Raw genomic sequence first — 26,758 nt, 5'->3', positions numbered from 1 at the left:
AACCCTCCCACACTTTGTTTTGAAGCAGTTGTGAGTTGACAAGGAGATTAATGCTTTGATGTGCGTCACACAAGGAAGGTGGCTATGAAGAGTGAAGCGGTGAAAAAAGCGGTACTCCATTTTTACCAATAATGCTCAAAATGTCAAAACTAAGAGATATGTAAAATGGGTGCAGGGCTTGTGTTAAACTAATCAGCACAATTCATCATCTGAGGTCCCACCTATGATCATTTCTGGTTGAATGAAAAGTACATACTGTATCCTAGGGTAGGTGCTAACTAAAAAACATATCAAGAACTACAGTACAAATGGCCCAAGTTCCTACAGCAGGAATGCTACAGACGTCCCTAATTCCTGAAAAAAGCTCCAGCACTGAGAATTTTGTTAAACACTTTTGTATATTTTTATTGTTTTAGATCATTAATAGTGCAAGATGCTCTTAAACTTCCACATGGTAAATAGGCCATGAGTTTGCCTGTCTTTGACTGATAGCAAACTACAGCAGTTATGCAGATAGACAATCCCGAAACACACACACACACACACACAAAGACCCTGAACTCAGCTAGTAGCTTGATTCCCAAGTATGTGGAATCTGCATGTGATACTAGTGTACACAATGGTTTACCTGACTCTGTTGATTCACTGACAACAATGTCTTATTTATTTTTCTGAATGGATGAGTAGTAATTTTCTCAAACTACTGAAATTTTAGTGATTGGCAATAATGGATATAATAAGATTATTAGAAATAAACTTGATACATTAGGATTAAAAGTCAAGACAGATGTAAAGAATTTAGGGGTAATTGTTGACTGTAACCTGAATTTTAAATTACATATTAATCGGATCACTAGGAAAGCATTTTTTCCACTTAAGAAATATAGCAAAAGTAGACCTCTTATATCATGGAAAGATGCTGAGAATTTAGCTCACGCTTTTGTTTTCAGCCGACTAGATTACTGTAACGCACTCCTCTCAGGACTACCCAAAAAAAGACATCAATCAATTGCAATGTGTGCAGAATGCAGCTGCTAGAATCTTAACTAGGAAAAGAAAATCCAAGCACATTTCTCCATTTTTGATGTCACTACATTGTAGGGCTGCAACTAATGATTATTTTGGTAGTTGACTAATCGTTCAATTTATTTTTCGATTAGTCACGCTTATTTCATGCCTGCGACCTGTGGTTGTACATCCTGTTCTGGGCTCCAGCGCATGTCTCACCAAAAAATTAATAATAATCAAATTAAAATAACCAGTGAAACGTATTAATTTGAAAATAATCAGAAGTTTTTGTATTAGTGTGACCATTACAATAAAAACAAAATAAATTAAACAATACAAACTAAAGTACACGTTAAAGTTTTGTTACTGAAAACTGAAACATTTTTAATATTTTAGTAATAAATGACAAAATGTAAACATAAACTATATAAAGTGTAAAGCCTGAAGTGCAAAGATCAAATAAACACTTTCACAAAAGGTTCAAGGACGATGCAATAGCTTCCGTGGTGCAGCAGTAGGAATTGCTGACTTATAATCAATCGTCTGTAACAGCCACTGTAAATGTATAGTACTTGTAAAAGTTAGTTTTGTTCATTTTTATTCTCTCAGTCACGATCACGATACATACTACTGCCCCCTAGGGATCTGATGCAGTTACTTTTTATCTGAAACTGGGAATAACTGTAAATGTAAGTGGTGTTTTGAGACAATCGAACTGGAAATTCTCTGATCTGGATGGATAAAAGCTGACACACAAACACTGGTGAATCTGCCTTATTCGTATCTCATTGTCACTTGATTTTTATTCAATTTTATTGAGTGCTCCTGCTTATGCTGAATTAGTATGCGCCTTATGGCCTGTGATGTCAAAGACGCACTCACAAAAAACCGAGACATAGGTATTTATGATATTTGGAATTATTCATTTTATGACCTTATACTACATTTCGGAAAACATTATGGCACGGATTCAACATTATTCATGTTCATTCATATACCTTCTTGCGGTTGTAATCAGTGACCACGAAGCCCCCGATCTTGCCCAGTCTGCACAGGACTCCAGGTCATGCAGAGGAAAGAATCACCTGCATGCTCTAGCACTGAATAAGCTCATGCCTTCTGGTGTCAGCGCGCAGCACCAGGGAAAAACAAGAGACAAATATGTGACATTTTGAAGAAATAATTGTATGACCTGAAGAGTACCAATCAGAAAACAATCTCACTAATGCAATATTATTTGAAAATGAACAGATCAGGTGTAAATTTGTTACTTGTAAAAGTTAGTTTTCACTTTTATTTTCTCAGTCTCGTTCACGCGCTCCCTCCCCTCCTGATCTGACCCTAATTAATTAACTGCCCCAACATAAATTCTCAAGAGACGGTGGCATAACAGCTCTAGGATGTTTGCTTTTCAGATGCTCGTGCATCACGGTGGTACACGGTTTCAAACAACTGGCAATCTATCCAGGAGAGGTCATCCCACCAATTTCAGTGTAACTGCTAACTGGTACATGTTGTGGGAGTTCTTCAAGAACCCCAGAATATTACCTAAGATTTACAGACAAGACTGTGCACAAACCAATTTTCTTAAAGAGACTGCACAACTTTTCCTTTCTCTCAAAAGAATTAAAAAGATATGTCACATAAGTTCATTACAAGGCACAACAGTATAAAAACAGGACTACTGGAACAAGGTGCTCTGGGGTAAAAAAATGAGACAAAGGTAGAGCTGTGTGGTTACAATGCCATGTGTCAAGGATAGTTAAAACCAAAAATTGTCTTTGATCAAAAAACCTTATACCAAATGTAAAACATGGTGGTGGAAGTATTATAGTTTAAGCTGTTATTTTGCCTCAGGGGCTGGCCAGTTTGCCATCAGATTCAACCATACATCAAACACTACACCAGGTAAAATCTTGGGGGAATACAGGGCCATGTGGAAAAGTGGGAGGTGAACCCTAAATGGACCTTGCTTCAAAACAATAATGTAAAACACTCCAGCAAATCCACAAAAAGAAGAAATTGAGGGTTTAGAAAATACCAAGTAAATGTCTATATATTAAACTCTGTAAAAATGCTGTGGTGGCATTTAAAATGTGAAGCACATATAAAAATGATCCAACATTAGACAGTTGAAGTTCTGTACAGTGGAGTGGGCAAAAATTCTTAAAGTTAATACAGGAAACTTATAGATAATTATAAGAAACAAGAAGTTATTCCGGCCAAAAGAACATTCCAAAGATAAGTATACCCTATTTTTTTTTTCCACAACCACAATTGCATTTCTGACTTTTTGAGCTAAAAAAAAAATTACTACACAGAATTACTTTCATTGTTATTTGATAGATTATCTTTATGTATCATACTGAAATGAAGATAAAATTTCTTTATGTACACATAAGCTGAAGAACACATACCTTTCCGTGGGTCATACTTCCTTTTTAACAGCGCTGTGCAAGTTAATCTGTCAGGATTGTTTCTATTATGGAGATGGAATACTTCAAAAATACATGCATGCATTGAGCCATAGCTTGTCACAGTGCATGTGCAAATTATAAGGCATTCTTAATGCGGATAGCTTTAACCTCCTTAGCATTAACCACGAGTGCAACTCTGGTTTGAAACTCTACGTAATTACAGATAAACCCTAGTCAGGCCGAGGGTGACATGAAATGATCCACTTTATATTAAGCCTGAACAACACGTGGGACAGTATTCCACTGCCATCTAGTGGATAAAATAACGTGGCAAAACAAAGATGTTCATGCTTTCCAAAATGGAGTGGTGGCTCCGAGGCTAGGGAGCTGCACCGGCAATCGGAAGGTTGCCAGTTCGAATCCCATAAACGCCAGAAGTGACTCCACTCCGTTGGGTCCTTGAGTAATTGCAGGTCCTCCAGCTTGAAGGGAAAACTTGGGGATTGGTGGCAGGATTGGCAAAAAAAAAACACACTCCTCACACTGTTTCAGTGTGGTGCTGCAGTGTCATCTACTGCACAGCTGCAATAGGGTCCCAATCCAGGTGTTTTGTTGTGTGGCGAGTGCTCCCAACCTGGTAAATGTATGGTAAATCTAAGGCAACCCATCAATATTCATGAGTGTAGTGTAGCCTCCAATAAAAAACACAATGGCAAATGAAAAGATGAAATTGAGCAATGATGTGAATTGGTCAACTAATGTTGACAAGGAAAGTAAAATGTTATGTTTCAGCCAGGTGCAAAAGAAGACGAGTGACAAAAAGGTAAATAATTACGATCAAGTGCAAGGGCACGGAAGACATTAGCCCTCTTAGCACTGTTCATGACACAGCAACTGTCTAAGTTCATATCTAGGGAAATATGAAAAGTCACTTAGCCTTGAGCTGTGGTAGCCTGCAAAATCAGAATTGGGTGCATCAGTTATGCAGATGAAGCACTGATATTCAACCCTTTTATGTACAAGCAACAGAAAAAAAAAATAAGTGCACAAAGAAACAGGCTCCTACTGTCCAGATCAATATTTACATGTTTCTGTTACACTTAATAATAACAATAATAAATAAAAATTCAATGTTTTTGGCAGCAACATACCTTTAAGTAACACTTTCCTGTCTTTGGTACATCATCAGACTGCCATTTCAGACTGATTAAATGATAATCCATCTGACAGATTCACACATTTGGGATACAATTCTACCTAAATCATTTGCTACTAATAAAAGTGGATTCTTTATGCAGAGAGTGAAGAGATTTTTGTGAGGCATAATGGATGAAAGACAAAAAGGTGACATTTGGAAAACTACAGCAAGTGCTGCTGTGATTTGAAAGGAAAAAAAAAAGATGTATGTAATTAAGAGTGGGGCAAAAACACAGAAACTTGTACAGTATTAAGGAGTTCCTCCATTTATTCTAATTAATGGAAGCAGTCTGACTGAGCAAGGAACTGGCAACAGCTGAAATGAAATCCTTAACTATAGTGGTGTCCAAAAAAAAAATGGTAGCCTCTACTAGTGCATCATTCATGGCTATTAACAAATGCCATCTCCCCTAGCATGACCAGTCATATATTTAAAATAACAAGCAAGACAAATAACTCCAGTTTGACAACTACACTCAAACTTCACAAGGTTCCCCCATTTTCAGCCACCCTTAACAGAGTTAAAAACAACTCTGAAGTACATGACTCATCCTATTTCACAAGAAATAAAACAGTCTTTTAGAAAAAACACAAAAAACATTAAGTCAGTCTTCCAAAACAAATGGTCTTCCCTCAAATGATCTCCGATCCAAACTTTCCATCTCTTACATGGACTGTAGAAGGTTATTCCAGAAGCTTTGAATGTTGCAATAATTCACTACCAGCTCTGCAGAAACGGTTTAATTATCGTACTTCTTAAATACTACATGTTGACAAATACTTTAGTTAGCAAAGCTGGGGCTATTTAGAATATTTTCTCTAATATGGCATGCTTTACAAAATATGCAAATGTCTGCTAAGAAGCTGAATCTTATGTGTCCATAAGCTAACTAGTAAAAATATTTCAACATATTATACTGAATTCAAAATTTGTAGAGTGTACTTGAAGAAAACTGCTAATTCTTTTATAAATAAAACGAAGCAGATTCCTATACCAAACAGTATGTGTTTTCCAGCCTCTTCTTTCTTGACAAGGAGGAAGGGGAGTAGGGAGGGTTGGGGACTCCGGTATTGAAATTTTGACAGATAAACATTTTCTGCACTTCACGATTAAAATAAGAAATTCCTTCTTGTTATTATTTGTTGTCATTCCCTCTGTCTTTGATTTAAGTTATTAATCTTCCAGTTCCTCCTGCTTCTGAGTGTCTTTTCCACGTTTCTCTATGAGAGCCATCCAAATGCAGAATATTTCAGGGCAATGGGTGTGCCAGAGGAGAAGATCACCAAGAATAAGATACCGAGTTAAGGAAATAAAAATATCACAAGGTGAGATGAAAACTTTAAAATCTTCCTCTGTGACTGACAGATCTGTTTCCTTTCAAAAAGGCAGAGAAATGAGACCAAGAATAGTGAGCTTTGGTTAAAAAACATTACTCTAACTTCAATCAATCTAACCATGAACTGTAGAACCAAGAGAAGGGATCTAAAAAGACAGGAAACACTAATCCAGTAATGCAATTGCTAACTGTCTGTGCAAAGGGAAAGTTAACCACTAATTATTTCCAGAGAAAAATAGTCATCTGAAGAACTTCCAGAACAAACATAAAGACAAGCAATACAGTAGTTCAATTTGAAATTTACAGTGAAAAAAATCACTGTAACTGAATCAACAAACAGGTAAGAATTTGGTACCTCGAAGCACAGATCACCATAAAAACTTCATATTGTTTAATAAACACACCCTTGTACAAGTAGCCTAGAGAGATATTAAATGTGTATGCTTTAAAGTCCAATAGTTGTGTGCAGGCCTAGCTCAGCTGTGAAATAAGTCAGTCTTGCACAAAAGTCTGATACAAGACAAAGAAAATAAGCAGTTGACTCAATGAGTGAATATAAGGGGAGCGGTTTGGGGTGGAGAAGGAGGAGGTTAGGGACTAACTCAACTTAATCCTAGCACAGACAAACAAAAAACATTAACCTAGAAAGTAAGCACCTCAGAGATAAGGAAAGCTTTTTCATTGACTACTAAGAAAGATACTGTAAATATGGAAAAAGGGAACACCACCTTTTCATAGCCTTCAACTGCATAGTTTTCCCTAACTGCAAATACAAAGGTACCTTGGCCTACTATGGCTTTTGCAGATCCATTAGATGTTTTGGTAACATCTGTAGGGAGCCAATTAAAATATGATTAATTAAACCAGTGTCTAAAATTTCTACTATCACAAATAGATACCCACAAATTTCCTATAGTAATATTCAACAATTTTGCAACAAGGCTAGTTACATATACTTTTAGAGTATGTTGTATGCAAAATTACACTTAAATTAGATTACCATTTACTAATGACAAGACTAATTAAACCCTCTCATTTCCAAGACAGTTGCACCACAAAATCCTGGTTTTCTACAACATGCAATGATAATTATGTTACTTGTAGTTTAATGTATAAATCTTAAAATCTTAATCTGCAATAATTTTAAACATAGTGGATGAAGAGGAATAGTGAACATGGATTGCTTAAAGTTATTATCATCCCTGTAGGAACACTGACAAATCCAAGGTAACCAAGTTAAACTACTTGGGACATTTCCTTGTTATACTTCTATCATATCTTGGCTTCCAGAAAATGGAACTTTGTGACAAGACAGTTATTCTATAGGATATTCTAAAATCCCTATAGCACGGATCTAGAGCAGGTTTCCTCACACGTTATAGATCAGGATATCTCCTGGGTTCTACTTGGTACTAGCTTATAGACACACATACAGGTAGTCCCCAGGTCCCTTACGACTTACGAACAGGGCTGCAGCTGCGCCTCAGTAACTACCGCTCTGTCATCTTCGGCCTGGGGACGCTGCAAGCGGTGGCTGGAGGGGGGGCGATTTTGCTGCTCGCACCATGTTTGTTCTCTGTGGGTCGGGGGACGCTGCGGGCAGCATACTGTAGTGACCGCCCCTGGCCGCCCTCATTCATTCTCAATAACAAGCCTGCTTGTACTGTTACGCACATAGCAGGAAGTTGTCTCTTGTCAGTACATCAGACGTATTGACGACGGATGCCTCCCTGCTGTGACAGCATGTACAGTGCTGTGTAGAAGAGCTCATCTTAACCTTTTGTCTTCACCCCTCAAGAATGTCTCTGAAACACAAATCTGATGCAAGTGCTGGTGATACAGCAAAGAAGAGAAAAACCATCATTATTGAAAATAAAGTAGAAATAATGAAAAGGTCAGAGAGAGGTAAAACTCTATCATTCATTGGCAGAGCACTTGGTTTCAGTCGGTCAACAATAGCATTTATTAAAATAATGTTCCTGTTCAGACTTACAAATTCAACTTATGTACAAACCTACAGTCCCTATCTTGTACGTAATGAAAAGGTGTGCCAACTTAGCTGCCGTGCAGCACGGATTTCTAAAATACTTTGATCAATGCAGACATTACATTGCTTTAAAGCAATACACCCGAAAAGTTACAACAGTACTTTCCAATACATAAAAATCTATAAAAGACAGACTCTGCAAACATTACTAATGTAGCCTCAAGCTGTAAGTATACTTGGGGCTAACTCCAGGTTAAACTAACCTAATCTTTTGATACTGTTTTAGAAGAACTGTGCTCATTTCCCAACATTCTGGTACACCTAGTTAAGGCAGAAAAGTAAATATTCTTTGAATTTATATTAATTAATTAATTATACAATCAGTACACATCCTGCAGCTTAAGTTTGTGTCTGGCAGGTGTCTTCTCAATAGAGAAAGTCTACAATCACGACTGTTTCAATGGCCAACTGGTGAGAATCTTCACCAAAATTAATCAAACGTCTGACTCTTTTGATCTTGTGATAGATCTTATGAAAGAGATAAGCTCTGTTTTCCACTGACTAGTACTTGGAGCGTTAAATCTGAATAGTCTGTTACACATTCTCCATACTATTAGTATAACATTTTGAAATGGCTTCAGCCTTACAGGAAACTGTTTTGTTGCTGAATGCTCCCTATATATAGTAAGTACTTATAATTAAATTAGTAAAGCAAAAAGGAGAGGGGAAAAAAGCAAAAGATGGTGCTAATTCATCAAGTTAATTACTTCTTTTCCTCTTCCCAGTTTTCCTCGATTAACAGTATCCTAAGAGGTTTTTGAGAGTTTCATGAGCAGCAAACTTTTTAATAACATAATGAACTCTTGAAGTAAGAATGCCTATGTCTCTGGAGATGATCTTGCAAACTTTTGCTTTTTTATGTTTGATGGCAAGAGCTTTTAGTCTCTGGCAGCTCCCATCTTCAGCATTGTCAATAAGAAACAGGCAATGAAAGCCGACCTTTTTAAGCATTAAGCAATTGTTCTCTGCTTAATACCTGCAATGTAAACATTGACGATTTATTGCAGGTAAGGATTTTCACTGCAATGAGAATCAAGTTCCTCCAGTCAGTTTGGTTTAGATTGTTCAAAAGGGTGCCAATTATGGCTGAGAAAAATTTCACTTATAACACTTCCACACATTTCCGTCTTTAATTATTATTGCTTGAGCCCGTGCTTCTCTACATAAAAAATGAGCTCATGTAGACCAAAGTTGTTTAACTTGGTATAGAAAACATGAATACCCATGTTTGTTATGGGGCTGATCTTTAATCACTGTAAGATGTTTTGAAACACATCAAGAAATATAGACCATAAACACATTTGGGGTCACAATAATCTTGATATCAATTTAAGACCATAACGCCCAGCACTACCTCAAAACTAATCTTGCACATAATAAAAAGGTAGATACTTTAAAAAAGTAAAAGTGCGCAGGCTTACCAACAGAAGTGAGTGGTAAAAATCGTTAACCAGCAACCCTGATAACAACATACGGACTCTACAGAAGCACGGACAATGCACTGATAGATGTACACATCCATTAATATCACTGATCCCTTACTTTAAAGATGTATATAGGATTACAGATAATCTGAATTGTTCTCATTTATAATAGTTATTTTAGGATTCTGTGGTGCTTGAGATACTACTTAACTCCTCCTCTCACATTTTTGAAAGCAATCTCTTAAAAACAAAGAATTTTGCATTTTCAATGTTCTCCATTATTTTAAATAACACAACAAAACTCCCACCAGTCACTTTATTCCTCTGTCCACTATTCCTTCTATCACCACCACTTTTCATGACACCTCCTTGATTCAAAGCAATGTCTTGCCTGCTTTCCTTGTATGTCTTTCAAGCAAGTTCAGAAGAGATGTTCTCTGGCATTGTATGAACTGTGTTGAAAGACAACTGGGTCTTTAAAGTTTTTCTTCTTGATATTGTAAATGGGTTAGTGAATTGCTAGGGCTGACAAAGACTTATGCTGTACTGTTTGCCCAATCTAGGCATTTAAGGGAAATTACTGCTTTTTTTACTTCAGTATTATATTTGAAATCTTAGTGCAAACATAGTACATTTCTGTATTTCAGCTGATTTAATTTGCAGTACACTCTCAAAACAATTAAATTCTGTTAATTTATGTTGATTTCAAAGACACATTAAGAAAGATTATTAAGTTACACTGATAAAAAGTACACAATGACACTATCAAAGCCAACAATATTTAAGGCCATGAAATTCTTTACTAACCTGGGCTGGATAATTAGTTTAGCATTTTGATGGACAGATGTAATACTTAAAACATACGCACACACAAAAAATGTGGACTGACTTTGTAAATTCAGTAATGACATTTATACATTACCTACCATTTCCTTTCTAAAGCTATACAATTAAGTGTGAATACACAAACAATACACTGCCCGATGACTGAATAGGTACTCAATGAGTATGTTTCTGATTATATGAATGAATCAGTAGTACTAGGGTGTTGTACCATGTTAGATTTTGAATGAATCAGAAAAATAAAATCTATTTCATTCAGAAGGCTTTGCATACAGCAGTTTCTTCTTGTAGTTCAAATCAAATCCAAGGGAGAAAAAAAAAATCCAGGATGTTACATGTTGTCATTTCTGCAAGTCCTCCTTTCAGCTCACTTGAACCTTTGGATGTTAGACCATTAAATCTCAAACTGTCAGAACATATTTTTTGTATGAAACTGAAAATTCAAATAGTAAGGAATTCCCATAAAAAAGTAAGAGGATAAACATGCTGTAAATTGGATACACCAGAGCATATCAGCAGCTAGACTCCTCTTAGACAAATAGGCAGGCAACAACAGCAAATAAGGATCATTATCTTTCTAAGATATAGCCTTCTTTCACTTCTTAAACATTATCTTTATGTACATAATGTGTTTTAGGTTTGATAGCCTTTAAAGCTTTTAGCAGCTGCAAAATGCAGGAAGCAGTGCCCATATGCTAATATAAAGAATGCTTTTAGTAACAACTAGAGAAGAAATTAAATGTTGAAGATTATCTGTTGCAAAAGTAAATGCAACCAAATGTACATTGACTTTCATTGCAGGCAGTTTACAGGAACTGTCCACTGGCAGAGACATTTACATAAGTTGCGCAACAAATCAACATGTAGAAATAATTACAAATACAGGTACAATTCTGTTACAATGAACTCCCAGGGACTTAAAAAAATATTTCATTGTAACGAAAATTTTGTCATAATCAGATTCTGTATTTACTATAGTGTTTTCTTTAACTTGCTCCCAGGCGTTTGCAATCATTTCAATAGCTTCTTTTGCATTAATTTTAATCTCCTCCTGCCTACAAGTTATGCTGGTGAGAATTTCTCTCAGCATTTCCTTGCGATATTACACTTTCAGGGTGCAAATGATGCCCAAATCTAATGGCTGAAGCACTGCTGTGTAATTGGGTGGGACGAATTCAACACGAACATTATCTAAATGCGGAAGCATGTTGTGGGCAGCACAGTTATCAATCAGGAGCCGAATCATCCTTTTCTTCTACATATTGTGAGGTTTCTGAACTTTGAGACACCACTCCCCACCTGACGGGAACGACACGCCAAAGTGCGTCCCGAAGCGGTGGAAGATCGTTTGTCTGTTGCCTGGGCAGGGCAAAAACAGGCTCATAGCGCTGCAATGAAATGACACAGAAGCAAATCATAAAAGATTGGGGTCATGCTAGAAGTCCCTGTCTTGCACCCCAAAACACGAGGCTGAGTCTCAGTACTTTATCAAAACCAGCTGTATTCAGCTTGAAACAGGAACAGGACAGTTATTTATTGTAGTGTGATTTGCCACTCTGCTATACACAGACACAGCAGTCAGGCAAGGCCGTGGCCAGATCAGTGATCAAGTAATCCTGTTATCTGCATTTAACAATGTATCCTGCACCACCCTTCAAGATCTTTTGTTTTCTTTGCTGGAGAGACGCAGCATAGCCGAGAGTAGCCCCAGAGCTGTGAGCCTGCTGTTGCCCCGACAACAGATAAACAGTCTTCCATAGAATCGGAGATCGGACTTCGGGATGCTCTTCAGCGTACTGTCTAGTTGGGTGAGGTCCTAAGAGAGTTTAGAAACCTCACATTTTCTTGAAACGAGTGCTGCATTCATTGGAATGTTTCTTTAATGAGCATCACTGAACAACATAGAAACTGCTTTTTCGACGTCTTCAAGTGCAGCAGTTCACATACGATTGCAGCTCAAGATTTTTCTTCTTTTTTTGCTCGGTCTTTCAAGAAAGTTGATAGCGTCGATGCCGAAATTCCAAGTTCACTGGCAACATCCTTTTTTCTTTTTGCCGCAATCAAGAGCTGCAAAAATGTAAAGTTTTTTTTCCCCTAATACGAACTGTTACCATTTTATCGCGTCTGGCATTTCTACAGGAGGGTGACAATGAGTTAAATTCCAACGGATGGTTTTTCAAATGTTGACGAGCAATAAGCAAAAGGTATCACTGAAAACCGTAGGAAACAAAAAAAGGCAAAAAAAAAAAAAAAAGTTTGAAGAAAGAAAAAAAAATTACAAATGTTTCTGTTTGGGGATCATTGTGCACAACTGAGCTGCGGCCACAGAACTAACTGCTCTGTGGATGATTCATCCAGGCATTTCAAGATCTTTTGGGCACTTCATTGTATTGACGGTATCTGCTGAATGTACTTCGTAGTAACAAGATTTGTATCATATAGGGAAACTGTCGGGATCATAAAAATACTTCATTGTAATGAAAATTTTGTTGTAAAGATATTCGTTGTAACGGAATTTTACCTGTAGTAGAAGTGGACAATTCATTTTTCTTTTTTTTCTTGAGAGGAAAGCTTATATATGATAAAAAACCAAACACCTGAGCAATCAGTACATGCATTGGTCAGGATTAACCTACCATAAAAATGATTTTTCAAAGCTAGAAACTATTTAGCAATCTAAAATAGTCAATTTGCATTATTTTTTCATAGCATACTTCCCTATACCAGCCCTGGCTGCAGTACATATTTTGGAATATTGAACAAAGCTCACAAAGTACACAAAAATGTCTTTATAATGTTAGACATCTATTTAAAATAGTTTCTAATAAGTTTTTATGAATTTACAAGCAAATGAAAAACTCAAAATGATCACCTAGACCACCTACTGGCACTCAACAATGTACCATTTAGCAGGCAGATGTTGAGGGTTTTGGTGGAATACAGCAAGGAGAAGACATTATTAGAAATAGTACATCCATTCAAAAGTTCTATTTCAAGTCTGGTGGGCTAACCAACATCTTAAAAGAATTCTTTATTCCCAAATGATAATTTTTATAGTTGTTTGTAATGATGACTGAGATCAATTTTTAATCTCATGTTCTCAGAGACGGGAGATAATATTCTTGATACAATAAGCTTGAATGGGAATCTAAAGTTATTAACAGGGCACAACATTAAAACTACTCCCAGAAATACTATAGCTTGGTAAGAGTAAGAGCACCTGAAAATTTCTTAATTTTGTCACAGAAGCACAAGGGCAGGGGCATAAAAGTTGCAGGAACATTGCACACAATATTATCAATAATTGAACATGTATCACTGTCGGTCACATTAAGCTTTGACACTCAAATTCCTTCTAATGTTGTGCTTCTCCAACTTTCACATCTGTAAACTATTTATACAAGCAACCAGTCTGTTGTACAGATGGCTACTGGAAAACTGATTACCAGCAAGACAGACAAACACCAACACCGAAATGGTCAAAACTATTATATGGGTCAATATATCAATCTCTGAACATGGCTGTTACATGGGCCAAAAATAGAAATTTTGCAGAGTTTAAGCTTTCATTCGCAGTAATGGTCGCACTGTTGGCAATTTCATCAATGGGAGGGGGAAAAAAAGAAGAAAGAAATGTGTGCCAGTCAACCATTAAATATCTGCATACAGAGAGTGATAAGTTTATGAATGTGTTAAACTAGGTAGTAAAAACAGGCTGGTTTAAGGCTACCTAAAATTTTATGCTAGGAAACCAGCTTGGAAATGTATGTCAGTGGTAGTAAACATCTTGTTGAGCTTGAGTCAATTAAAAGTCATGGTATCACAGCAAGAAGATCAGATACATCAGTCCTATATACAGGTACAGTATTTATATATAATAGCCAGGAGGCTACCCGACATCCGAAATAAACTTAATAGGTCCATGAGGAATGGATCTACAACTGCAAACATGGAGCACACCATTTGAAATTCTTGTCATGTGTGTGCAAGTGGAGAAGATTCACAATGAGCTAAAAGAATAAACAAACAAGGGAGGACTTTGTTAATGAACTAAACCATGCAAATATCTCCTTCACTGCTTTTTATGTACAGTCAATTGTGCTCACTCATGGCACCATTCTGCATTACTGTAATTACTTTAATAAGATCTGTACTGCTATGTTCTTCATATTAAAATGGAAGTGTCAAAAACTACAACAGGAATGTTATCTCGGTACTAATGGGCTTTAGTGACCACAGGTTTTTGTTCCAACCTAGTTTCTTGATTCAAGGCCAGTTATTGCTGCTGAAGCAATTTTTACTCAGACATTTTTCTGCTTCACTGTGGCTAACTCACCTGATAAGATTAGTAACCATTAATTGCCTCTTACAGTATTAAACAGGGGCACTGACTGTTTTAAGTGCTTTCTTGCTTTCTGATAAGGATAGGCAAATAACATCAGAATGAACAGCTCACCATCTAACAACAACAACATTTATTTATATAGCACATTTTCATACAAAAAAATGTAGCTCAAAGTGCTCTACAAAATGAATAGAAAAATAGAAGACACAATAAAAAATAAAAATAAGTCAACATTAATTAACATAGAATAAAAAAGGTCCGATGGCCAGGGTGGACAGAAAAAAAAAACTCCAGAGGCTGGAGAAAAAAATAAAATCTGCAGGGATTCCAGACCAAGAGACCGCCCAGTCCCCTCTGGGCAATCTACCTAACATAAATCAAACAGTCCTCTTTGTATTTAGGATTTTCATGGAAGGACGTGATGATGATGGTCACGTAGACTTCTGGCTTTCAGTCCATCAATGTTGGAGCATCAGCATCTAACTCCGGTCTTCATGTTCAGCACTGCAGGTTCAGTTTTTTCATCCAAACCATTTTAACTGGACACTTAGCTTCACTAATCAAGCTGGTATTTCCTAGTTTTTATCTCTTGCTGTCAACTCACAATTACATAAATGCTTGCTACATTCTAATAAAACTGGGCTTGCTAAATTTTTGTATGTTGGATGGAGAAATTCATTTTTTAATGTTAGTTTATCATTTTCATCTTCACCATGATTTTAAATTCTACATTTTCATGGTGTTGTGGGTATTTAATTTATTATTTACTAAAGAGGATGTTAGGTGTAAGCTGCAGCAGCCTTTCCATGTTGTTCTCCTTGGCTCAATGTTGTCATTATTTATTTAAATCTCAAAGTAGATATCACGCTACTATACTTTTCTAAATACAGAATAAGAAAAAAAACTAATTTTAAATTGATGTGTGCATGAGGGTGCTTCGATTCAATGATGGACTGGCGCTCAATGCTGCTGAGATTGCCTCTGGCTTCACACAACCCTAAATTGTATTAGGCAAGTTTGACAATGTTATTTGCACACTCACATTCCATTCATCTGTTGACATTTGGATGAGAATTGCATCAAAAATGCAAAGCATTAAAAAAAAAAAAAAACAAATGGGACAAATTGTTTTCAATGAATGAGAGCAAGACAGTTAAATGCTGGGGGCTACATTCAACACAGCAACAACAGTTTTAGTAAAGAATTCAAGAATCACTCTACAGGAGAAGGGTAACATCCACCTTTAGATTAATTTTACATTTGTTTAGCCCTCTTCAATATGTAATCATTGTTATTCTTTCACTTTAGCCTTTAACTGGAAATGAGAAAAAAATAGGTGCATATCCTAATTCAACTGTTGTAGTTCAAGCCTGAAAAAGCAACCATTTAGAAAACCATTTCCATAGTGAGCAAAGAACTGTACCTCCCAATTCATGATAGTTTAACCTTTACATTCAAGAATAGGTTGGCAAGCCAAAAGGAGTTCCATTTAAATGTCAGTTTTATGGAATGCTGCCTTTTCACTAATCATGTCCTCTTTGTATTCCAAAAACAACGGGGGTGGGGGAGCATAAAAATATATCACTAACCTAATGGAAAAGGCTAAAAGATATGTTCCTTCCAAAAGCCCGGATGGAACAAAACACTGAGTTTAAAAAAAAAAAAAAAATTTTTTTTAAATAAAAATGCTTTGCCAACAAATATACATATTCAGAAATTGCAGTTCAAGCTGTTGTGGATTGCTGTTAAAGGAATCTGCTTGTCAACTAAACTTGTGGAATCAATGATATGGCCCTTCTCTTTCCTTCCTGGACTTCACCCAACTTCCACATGCATTAATTTGTCAACAGGGCCTATGACTGTCTGAAATTCTAGAGCTGCTTCATATGAAATCAGATAAAAGGAGTAGGATGTCTGTTGACCACTTACTGCTAAAATTGTTAGAGAAGCAAGCAAGTTGGTGATAAATATAGTTGAAGCTGCAAGACCTTTAAAAGACATAACAGGCAAAAGACATTCAGATGGCAGTCATATATAAATCATTCTGTAAGCTGCAGTAAAGCAGCTTGGTCGTATCAAAACAAGCTTGCTGCACTTCAACAACATTCATAATCTAACTCAACTTTTATGTTTATCTGTGCAACTTCCTCCTGAAATCACACATTTTATTAAGTGTCCATGGACCAGCATATGTTGTGGCTTTCATTTAGTTTCACCTTCACTAAGACTTGTGATATATTCATGGGGGTTACTTCTGTTTCCGGCTTTAAGAGCATTCTTACATGTTTGCATGAAGTTCTTATTTAAATCTAAAAAAACTTACCCAGAAGATGAAGTTGAAAAAGAACAGAAGAAACTTTACGCATTTCATTCCTCCTTCCACAGCCATGATGAAGCCTTTTGCTCAGGATCTAAAAAAAAAAAAAAAAAAGTAAAACAAAAAGATCAATCAATTATCAACCCCACAAATAATCTTGCATCCTTATTTTTCCACACTTTAGATTTATGATGGAAGCAACACAGAATACCGCACACAACAATCGAGAGAATGTCCACATTATGTCACACACCGTCACTTTCTCTTTTCAGCGCCCTATGACGTCACATGGCCTCACTTGCATTTTGATCAAGGCCCTTTTCTCCAGAGTGTGGAAAAGGAGCTTACGAGACAATATGCGCCATCTCCAATGTATTCAGCAAAATGTAATTAAAATGCGTCTAAAATGCAGTTCTCTAGAAGCAGAGGGATTATTTCCCTAAGAACAGATGAAACCTCTAATTTTCTCTTCCCTTTTTGAAGATTACACAATACAAGGGACAGGCATGCAACTCTCGTGTACTTTTTTTTTAAATTAATTTTATTGTAATCATTCCATACAAATAGATCAATTCTTACAAAAAATAGGATTGAAAACAAATCATCCCCCACCCCTGAGAAAGACAGCATGGCAAACGGAGTAAAACTTAAAGCTTGTAAACATACCTAAATTGATTAGTTTAATAGGGAAATAGAGATGAATGGAGAAGAGAGAAATGCAGAGAGAATTGCTTCCTCTGTGCTTTAAGAGCTTATTCTAAAATATTATTGATTAGATCCTACCAGATTTTGAAAAAGTTCTGCAAAGATCCTCTAAGTGAGAATTAGATTTTTCCAATTTCAAATAGTATAAAACATTGGTTTCCCACTAACTTAAAAGAGGAGAGTTAGGATTCTTCCAGTTTAACAAAATACAGTGGTGTGAAAAACTATTTGCCCCCTTCCTGATTTCTTATTCTTTTGCCTGTTTGTCTCACAAAATGTTTCTGATCATCAAACACATTTAACCATTAGTCAAATATAACACAAGTAAACACAAAATGCAGTTTTTAAATGATGGTTTTATTATTTAGGGAGAAAAAAAATCCAAACCTACATGGCCCTGTGTGAAAAAGTAATTGCCCCCTGAACCTAATAACTGGTTGGGCAACCCTTAGCAGCAATAACCGCAATCAAGCGTTTGCGATAACTTGCAATGAGTCTTTTACAGCGCTCTGGAGGAATTTTGGCCCACTCATCTTTGCAGAATTGTTGTAATTCAGCTTTATTTGAGGGTTTTCTAGCATGATCCGCCTTTTTAAGGTCATGCCATTGAATCTCAATTGGATTCAGGTCAGGACTTTGACTAGGCCACTCCAAAGTCTTCATTGTGTTTTTCTTCAGCCATTCAGAGGTGGATTTGCTGGTGTGTTTTGGGTCATTGTCCTGTTGCAGCACCCAAGATCGCTTCAGCTTGAGTTGACGAACAGATGGCCGGACATTCTCCTTCAGGATTTTTTGGTAGACAGTAGAATTCATGGTTCCATCTATCACAGCAAGCCTTCCAGGTCCTGAAGCAGCAAAACAACCCCAGACCATCACACTACCACCACCATATTTTACTGTTGGTATGATGTTCTTTTTCTGAAATGCTGTGTTCCTTTTACGCCAGATGTAACGGGACATTTGCCTTCCAAAAAGTTCAACTTTTTGGACTCATCAGTCCACAAGGTATTTTCCCAAAAGTCTTGGCAATCATTGAGATGTTTCTTAGCAAAATTGAGACGAGCCCTAATGTTCTTTTTGCTTAACAGTGGTTTGCGTCTTGGAAATCTGCCATGCAGGCCGTTTTTGCCCAGTCTCTTTCTTATGGTGGAGTCGTGAACACTGACCTTAATTGAGGCAAGTGAGGCCTGCAGTTCTTTAGACATTGTCCTGGGGTCTTTTGTGACCTCTCAGATGAGTCGTCTCTGCGCTCTTGGGGTAATTTTGGTCGGCCAGCCACTCCTGGGAAGGTTCACCACTGTTCCATGTTTTTGCCATTTGTGGATAATGGCTCTCACTGTGGTTCGCTGGAGTCCCAAAGCTTTAGAAATGGCTTTATAACCTTTACCAGACTGATAGATCTCAATTACCTCTGTTCTCATTTGTTCCCGAATTTCTTTGGATCTTGGCATGATGTCTAGCTTTTGAGGTGCTTTTGGTCTACTTCTCTGTGTCAGGCAGCTCCTATTGAAGTGATTTCTTGATTGAAACAGGTGTGGCAGTAATCAGGCCTGGGGGTGGCTACGGAAATTGAACTCAGGTGTGATATACCACAGTTAGGTTATTTTTTAACAAGGGGGCAGTTACTTTTTCACACAGGGCCATGTAGGTTTGGATTTTTCTTCTCCCTAAATAATAAAAACCATCATTTAAAAACTGCATTTTGTGTTTACTTGTGTTATATTTGACTAATGGTTAAATGTGTTTGATGATCAAAACATTTTGTGTGACAAACATGCAAAAGAATAAGAAGTCAGAAAGGGGGCAAATAGTTTTTCACACCACTGTAAGTCTGCATGCCAATAGTGTAGTGAATACAATCACAGTTTGTCCTTCTCCAGTTTAAACCCATCTGGAAGAACACCAAACACTGCTGTTAATGGATTAGGAGGGATTGGGACACCAAGGCTGTCTTAAAGGAACTTAAAAGGTTTGGTCCAAAAGATGTTAATTTGGTGCACGCACAAAACATGTGACCCAGTGAAGCTGGGACTTGATTGCAGTGTTCGCAGGATGGATCTTGCCCTGGAAACATTCGTCTACTAAAGCGATTTTTGCAGCAGCATGGAAAACCTGAAACATTAACAATATGGTTTTGAAAGACACTGCTTTTGAAAGGCATTTTTTCGGAGTGCATCAACACTCCACGCTAACCTTAAAGCACTACCCTGTAGTATAACAACTTTCCCTTGACATATACCTTGTGATTTTATTATGTACTCTGCTACAAAGTATATAAAATGGTGTGAATTTCTCTAAGTTTTCCATACATATCTCAAATATGTATGGGTTAGGATGTCCAGCAACTTTCAATTGGCCCTGTCTGATAAAGCAAATAAGACCACATCAAAAGCTAATCTCTGTCTTGACTGCTCTTGGTACCTAGGAATCATACATTGGATAAAGAGGGACATGATGTATTTAACAAGCACAATATAAAAATTGCATTAAACAAGGATTAAAAAAAAAAAAACTCCAAAGGCCTTGTCAAACATTAACACCATTTTTTGTTCAAATAACACTGAAATACCTGAAAATGTGCGGCTCTGATAAAGTACTTTTCTTCATTAAATATTGTTTCATACAGCTGTTTACCTGTGCTTTACCACTTCAACTTACATATTCAAAAGAAATAGCCTTTCAGTTGTTTTTGGGCCTTTCAGCCTACTTGATGACCTTTGTTGGAGTCAAGATGATTAGGACAGTGCAAGCGAGAGGCTGAATGAACCCCAGCACTTGAATACAAAAATATAACTTACAGCCCAAGGATCTAGCTGCTGCTCCTCCTCCAGCAGGTTTACACAAGGACAATGCTGCATCAGCCGTGAGAGTTACTTAAGCCCTATTTGGAAAGGGATTAGTTTTACACCAGGAGGTGGGGTAAAGTCAGTGCTTGAAGTGTGCCAGTAAGAAATTCCAGTACCGAGTACCAGTACATACTGCTACACTGGGTGTTCCTACCTTATGAGAACTGGTGGTTAATGTATATGCACTAGTGTGTAGTGCAAGTTCTGACCACATTACCAGCCCTTATTTATTACAAGGATACTTCTATTGCTTCTCCAATGGTCACCACAACCTCAAGCATTTCGATATAATTGTGCATTTCAGTATGCCTTGGATTTCTGTGGGGACACCCCATACACACTCACCTCACTCAACCCCCATTATTCAGTAACCACAACAAAGTGTACAAGTGCAGTTCTTTATTTCCACTACAGGCACTGGGTAAAGCAATTACTACCAGAGGACCTCTGTAATCTTAGTACTGTCAATCATTCTGATGATGGTTTTACCGACATGTCAATTCACACAGTCCATAAAAAGTTACTGACGCACATGATTTGGGTGGAACAAAAATTTCAGAGGTCTCTGGTAATAATTCCTTAATCCCACCTCCTGTAACAGCAATCTCATCCAAATGGGACTTTAGGCTGGTATTGCATGTCATTCAGCACCAATCTCCATTTCTCAGGCTGTGACAGGTGCACTCAAACCTGGACTGACTGTGAAGATGGTTGGGACTTGGCGGTAGTGGCATAACCAAAACATCATCTTTTAGAATCATAACACAAAAAATAGGGATTAATATTGGTATATATTAATTTTCATAAAAAAAAATTGTTCCTAAAGTAGGTGTGCAGTACAGCAGGGACCCTTTAACATGTAGATGCAGTACATGTACACAAATTCAAGTCCACTATCATTAACTGCACCTAAAACAAATGGTAAAAACATTATCTTTTCTGTTGCATTTGTGATCTTAAAAAAATTTAACTTTTAGGAGCTTATATCAGAAGCACTACAGAAGACATTTAAATGAGCGCAGTCCCTTTTCTACTAAAAAGAATAAACAATTTTCAGTAAGTATGTTTATAACACCTCCCAGCTAAGGCTCAATAAACTCACACTGTAAACAAAATAGGTGACAATTGGCAAAAGAGTAAGAGGATTTGTGATAGATGTGCTGAAAGCTAGTGAATACAAAGGGTGTAAAGACAGATTAATTCTTAGAAGGGAACGCAGCTCACAATCTCACGGGCCATTGTGCACATTGTTCCTAAAGGTACATGCACAGCATAGTAAACTACCCTATCTTTAATCACCAAGGCATCAGACAGACAAAAACAAGTTGCTTATTAGTAAAATATTTTAAAAAATACAGATTTAAATTGGAGGAAAAAAAAAAAAACAGGAATCGCAAAAACCCTAACCATGAATTACACTACATTCAATCTGTCACAGTAGGATAAATGCACTGTCTTAAAAATAAAAATGATATAAAGCAAAAAGAGGACCAAGTCTTTTAACATTGGACCTCTAAACAGTAAAAGCAGGATGTGCAACGCTGAAACATCTGTTTGGCCACAAGAAAATCCCTTGCCCTTAAAGCTTGAGGGCAGACTAAGGCCTGCGTTATACTTCACGCGACGCGATGCATGCTGCAGCAGACGCCCCTGCTACGCAAGCGTTGTAGTGTTTATACTTGCGCGCGTACTTTACATAAATCTGGAGGAATCCACAAGGTGGCAGTGCGAGAGATTATCACGGTGAGAACATGTTCGGCTTCTGTGTGTTGTGAATTGCCTAAAACACCCATTTAAATTCTGATGACACCTTATCGCAAGATCTCTGAAAAGGATGTTTATTGATTAAATCCATCAATCCAGGGATGTGTCCATTCCAGCAAGCATTGGGCACGAGTGAGAAACAATCCCTGGATGAGGCCTCAGCTCATCGCAAGGTGAATACAAGCACACACATACACTAGCGTAATTTTAGCGGCACCAAATCCCCAAATCTGCATATCTTTGGAAGTAAACCGGAGCACAGTGTGGAATAAAAGCAGGAAATACCAGCAACATAACTCCCTGCGAGACAGCAGTGCTACCGCTCCGCCACCGTGTCACCCCCATGTGTGTAATTATTAACAGTATTCATTATTTAAACATATACACTTAAATGCATTTCATTATGAAAGTGGTATCAAGTACAAATCTAAGGATATTAAATGTGCAGAGAGTTGGAATAGCATACATTTAGTTTGTTCTGTGTGGTGATATATTGCCGTTTGTCGCTGCTGTCAGGTCCAAGAAGCTCGCAGCGATTAAAAACTGGGATGATGTTTACGATGGTCTGCTTTAATGATAAAAGTAAACTACGAGGTTAAAGTGGACATTTCGAGATTAAAGCCGAAATTTCCACTTTCATCACAAAATACACGTTTTCACCGTGTCCTTTATTTTTTTCCCAGTGGCTCAAATACAGCGCTATACATTATGTTGCTGTTGTGAAGTCGCCAAAAAAAAAAAAAAAAAAGACGGCACAAAAGATGGTATGTGAGACTTTTAAAATGTATCGTGTCATTACGATTGGGATTATGCAACGCTTGAATATAAAAGCACCACAAATGCATCTGTATGTCGGCATTTTGCTTCACCACATCAAACCATTCATCAAACATCGAAGCACGCACATCAATCCCCGTAGGATCTGCATAGAGGCTTTCTGTCACAAGTAGATAGTAAACAGAGACTGACATCACATTCCGACTTTTAGCTGGTACTGCAACTCACACACGCGTCGCGTTAATTTCTGAGGACCTGCTCAGAGGACGCATGAAATGAACGCTGAGAACACGTGGCAGCCATGATGCGGGCACGTACGCGTTCTGAGCGTGAAGTATAAACCGGCCCTAATACTTAAACCTGAATTTACAAAGAATATGTAAAAATAATTTCTTAATGGATTACATTTTCTTAAGTTTATCCTGCATCTTTTATTATAATAATTCATTATATTCATATAGCACTTTTCTCACTACTCAAAATACTTTACAAAATTCACGCTGGGAGGACACGGTAAGGGAACCCATGAACTCCTGACTGCAAGGCAGCAGCACTACAACTGCGCCACAGAGCATGATGCTATAGTGAATAAACAAGACCTCAAAACCATTACATGTCACAAAGCAGGTATGTGTAGTGCTAAAAACAGTGATCTGCAGTGGGCATGGTTTCAATAAACATTTTGCTGACAAAGCTCATTGATGAATTAAATGTCAGTTCTCATTTTAAAATCAATGAATGGCCAACCTTATGTCCCAGCTATGCTTTGTAGTAAAAAGGGCAACCAGACGAACATAAGGACAAACTGGTATATCCAACATGCAAAAATCTATTTCAATAGCTCTAATACGTCACTCATCTCCAGCAAACATCCTTCTGCAAACTTGCCTTTTCTTAAATTAGTGGTCATTTGTGGTTTTACTAAACTTCAATTGTAATAGATACCCAATAGTGTTGAATTTTGTATTCTTTTTAATAAGTTAGGATATCTTCAAATTTACTACAACTTTGTAATAAAGCAGATGCATATCTACATTTTTTTGCCAAACATTTTATCCACAAAAAAATTAATGTTTTATAAACAGCAGTTCCAACTATGTTCATTTTGGTTTCTTTCCTATGCATGCAAGAGTTGTTATTATTGCTAAACCAAAATATAAATAGCTAATATAATAATTTACTTCTCAAATACAGATGACACCAGTATTATAAAATATATACTGCTCAAAAGAATTAAAGGAACACTTTTTAATCAGAGTATAGCATAAAGTCAATGAAACTTATGGGATATTAATCTGGTCAGTTAAGCAGCAGAGGGGGTTGTTAATCAGTTTCAGCTGCTGTGGTGTTAATGAAATTAACAACAGCTGCACTAGAGGGGCAACAATGAGATGACCCCCAAAACAGGAATGGTTTAACAGGTGGAGGCCACTGACATTTTTCCCTCCTCATCTTTTCTGACTGTTTCTTCACTAGTTTTGCATTTGGCTACAGTCAGTGTCACTACTGGTAGCATGAGGCGATACCTGGACCCTACAGAGGTTGCACAGGTAGTCCAACTTCTCCAAGATGGCACATCAATACGTGTCATTGCCAGAAGGTTTGCTGTGTCTCCCTGCACAGTCTCAAGGGCATGGAGGAGATTCTAGGAGACAAGCAGTTACTCTAGGAGAGCTGGAGAGGGCCATAGAAGGTCCATAACCCATCAGCAGGACCAGTATCTGCTCCTTTGGGCAAGGAGGAACAGGATGAGCACTGCACTGCCAGAGCCCTACAAAATGACCTCCAGCAGGCCACTGGTGTGAATGTCTCTGACCAAACAACCAGAAAGACTTCATGTGGGTGACCCAAGGGCCCCATGTCATCTAATGGGCCCTGAGCTCACTGCCCAGCAGCATGCAGCTCAATTGGCATTCGCCATAGAATACCAGAATTGGCAGATGCACCACTGGTGCCCTGTGCTTTTTACAGATGAGAGCAGGTTCACCCTGAGCACATGACAGAAGTGAAAGGGTCTGGAGAAGCCATGGAGAACATTATGCTGCCTGTAACATCATTCAGCATGAGCAGTATGGTGGTGGGTTAATGATTGTCTGGGGAGGCATATCCATGGAGGGTCACACAGACCGCTACAGGCTCGACAAAGGCACCTTGGTTGCCATTAGGTATCAGGATGAAATCCTTGGACCCATTGTCAGACCCTATGCTGGTACAGTGGCTCCTGGTGCACGACAATTCCTGGCCTCATGTGGTGAGAGTATGCAGGCAGTTCCTGGAGGATGAAGGAATTGATACCATTGACTGGCCACCACACTTTCCTGACCTAAATCCAATAGAACACCTTTGGGACATTATGTTTTGGTCCATCCAATGCCACCAGGTTGCACCTCAGACTGTCCAGGAGCTCAGTGATGCCCTGGTCCAGATCTGGGAGGAGATCCCCCACACCACCATCTGTCATCTCATTAGAAGCATGCACCAATGTTGTCAGGCATGTATACAAGAACACAGGGGCCATACAAAGTACTGCGTACAATTTTGAGTTGCTGCAATTAAATTTTGGCAAAATGGACTAGCCTGCCACATAATTTTTTCACTCTGATTTTTGGGGAGTCTTTGAATTCAGGGCTCTGTAGGTTGATCATTTTCATTTCCATCAAACGATGTGGCATCCTTTCGTTCCTAACACATTACCCAGTCTATATCAGTATAGATATCCAGGAGGATTTCTTTTTCCCCATTGAGATCTGATGTGTTTTCAAAGTCAGGGCTCTAGAGTGCGACCAATTTGGTCGCACGTGCGACCTAATTTCTCAATGGTGCGACTAAAAATCAAAGGCTGCACCGGTGCGACCAGCCGAAACTCGAGGGGGAAAAAAAACGAAACTCCGTGACTCTTAAAGTCTCCCTGTTGTTCAACAACAGACACACATTAGGCCCATATTGTGGTCTAAACCAATCAGAGATAGTGAAGGGCGTAAACCCGACGTACAGCAATGATGTCGCGTGCGCCCAATTTATAGGAGTCATCGCAGATACATTGAAAAAAAAGACGTCTGTGCAAATTGCGAACAGTGCGTACATGGCATTCCTGATCGACGGAGACACAGATATCGCCACAAAGGAATGCGTCATTGTGTACGGTCGTATCTTGCGGAGAGGAAGACCGGTGAATATACCTATTGGACACATTGAGGTCGAGCATGCTCATGCCCAAGTCTGGAAGATTTTGATGCTAGAGAGAGTGTGGCCAGCTGGTTTAGTCAAGGCCAAAGATCAAGAAGGCCAAACTACAGGAGTTGGCCATCCGAGGGGCATGTGACTGCAATGGAGGATAGTCCATAAGACATTGAGCCATGAGATGTTCAGTTTGAAGCCCTTAAAACACTTAATTTATCTTGAGATGTTTTTAAGTTTAAATTTAAGCTCAGTAAAGCATTTTAAGCACCAACACTTTTTCAGTAAGTTACCTTTCTTTTAGAATTGTGCTTGCCTTCAAATAAAGAACTTTATATTGACCGGATTGTTAGTTAATCATTTACAAGTCAATATTGCCTATATGGACAGCGATTAAAAAAAAAAAAAATCAAATAAATAAATAAAGTGAACGTGTAAAACTGTGGTTTAAATGTGATGCAGTTGAAAATTTGGGTGCACCTAACTTTTGTGCTGGTGCACCTAAGAAAAAAAGTTAGGCGCACCAGTGCAACCAGTGCAAAAAGTTAAGTCTA

General features: G+C 37.9%; 1 protein-coding gene across 1 annotated transcript in view; it reads right to left on the bottom strand.

Moving 5' to 3' along the window:
- cd63 (CD63 molecule) overlaps nucleotides 1-26,758 on the bottom strand; it is a 47,009-nt gene that overhangs the window by 11,319 nt on the left and 8,932 nt on the right. Inside the window, exon 2 of the mRNA XM_039747354.1 lies at nucleotides 16,942-17,029. Within this exon, the coding sequence (XP_039603288.1) occupies nucleotides 16,942-17,007 (66 nt within the window). The 5' untranslated portion in view covers nucleotides 17,008-17,029. The remainder of the gene's footprint in view (nucleotides 1-16,941; nucleotides 17,030-26,758) is intronic.

The sequence above is a fragment of the Polypterus senegalus genome, chromosome 3, assembly GCF_016835505.1.
Source record: "Polypterus senegalus isolate Bchr_013 chromosome 3, ASM1683550v1, whole genome shotgun sequence".
Classification (NCBI taxonomy): domain Eukaryota; kingdom Metazoa; phylum Chordata; class Cladistia; order Polypteriformes; family Polypteridae; genus Polypterus; species Polypterus senegalus.
This window is presented reverse-complemented; position numbering and strand designations above follow the sequence as displayed.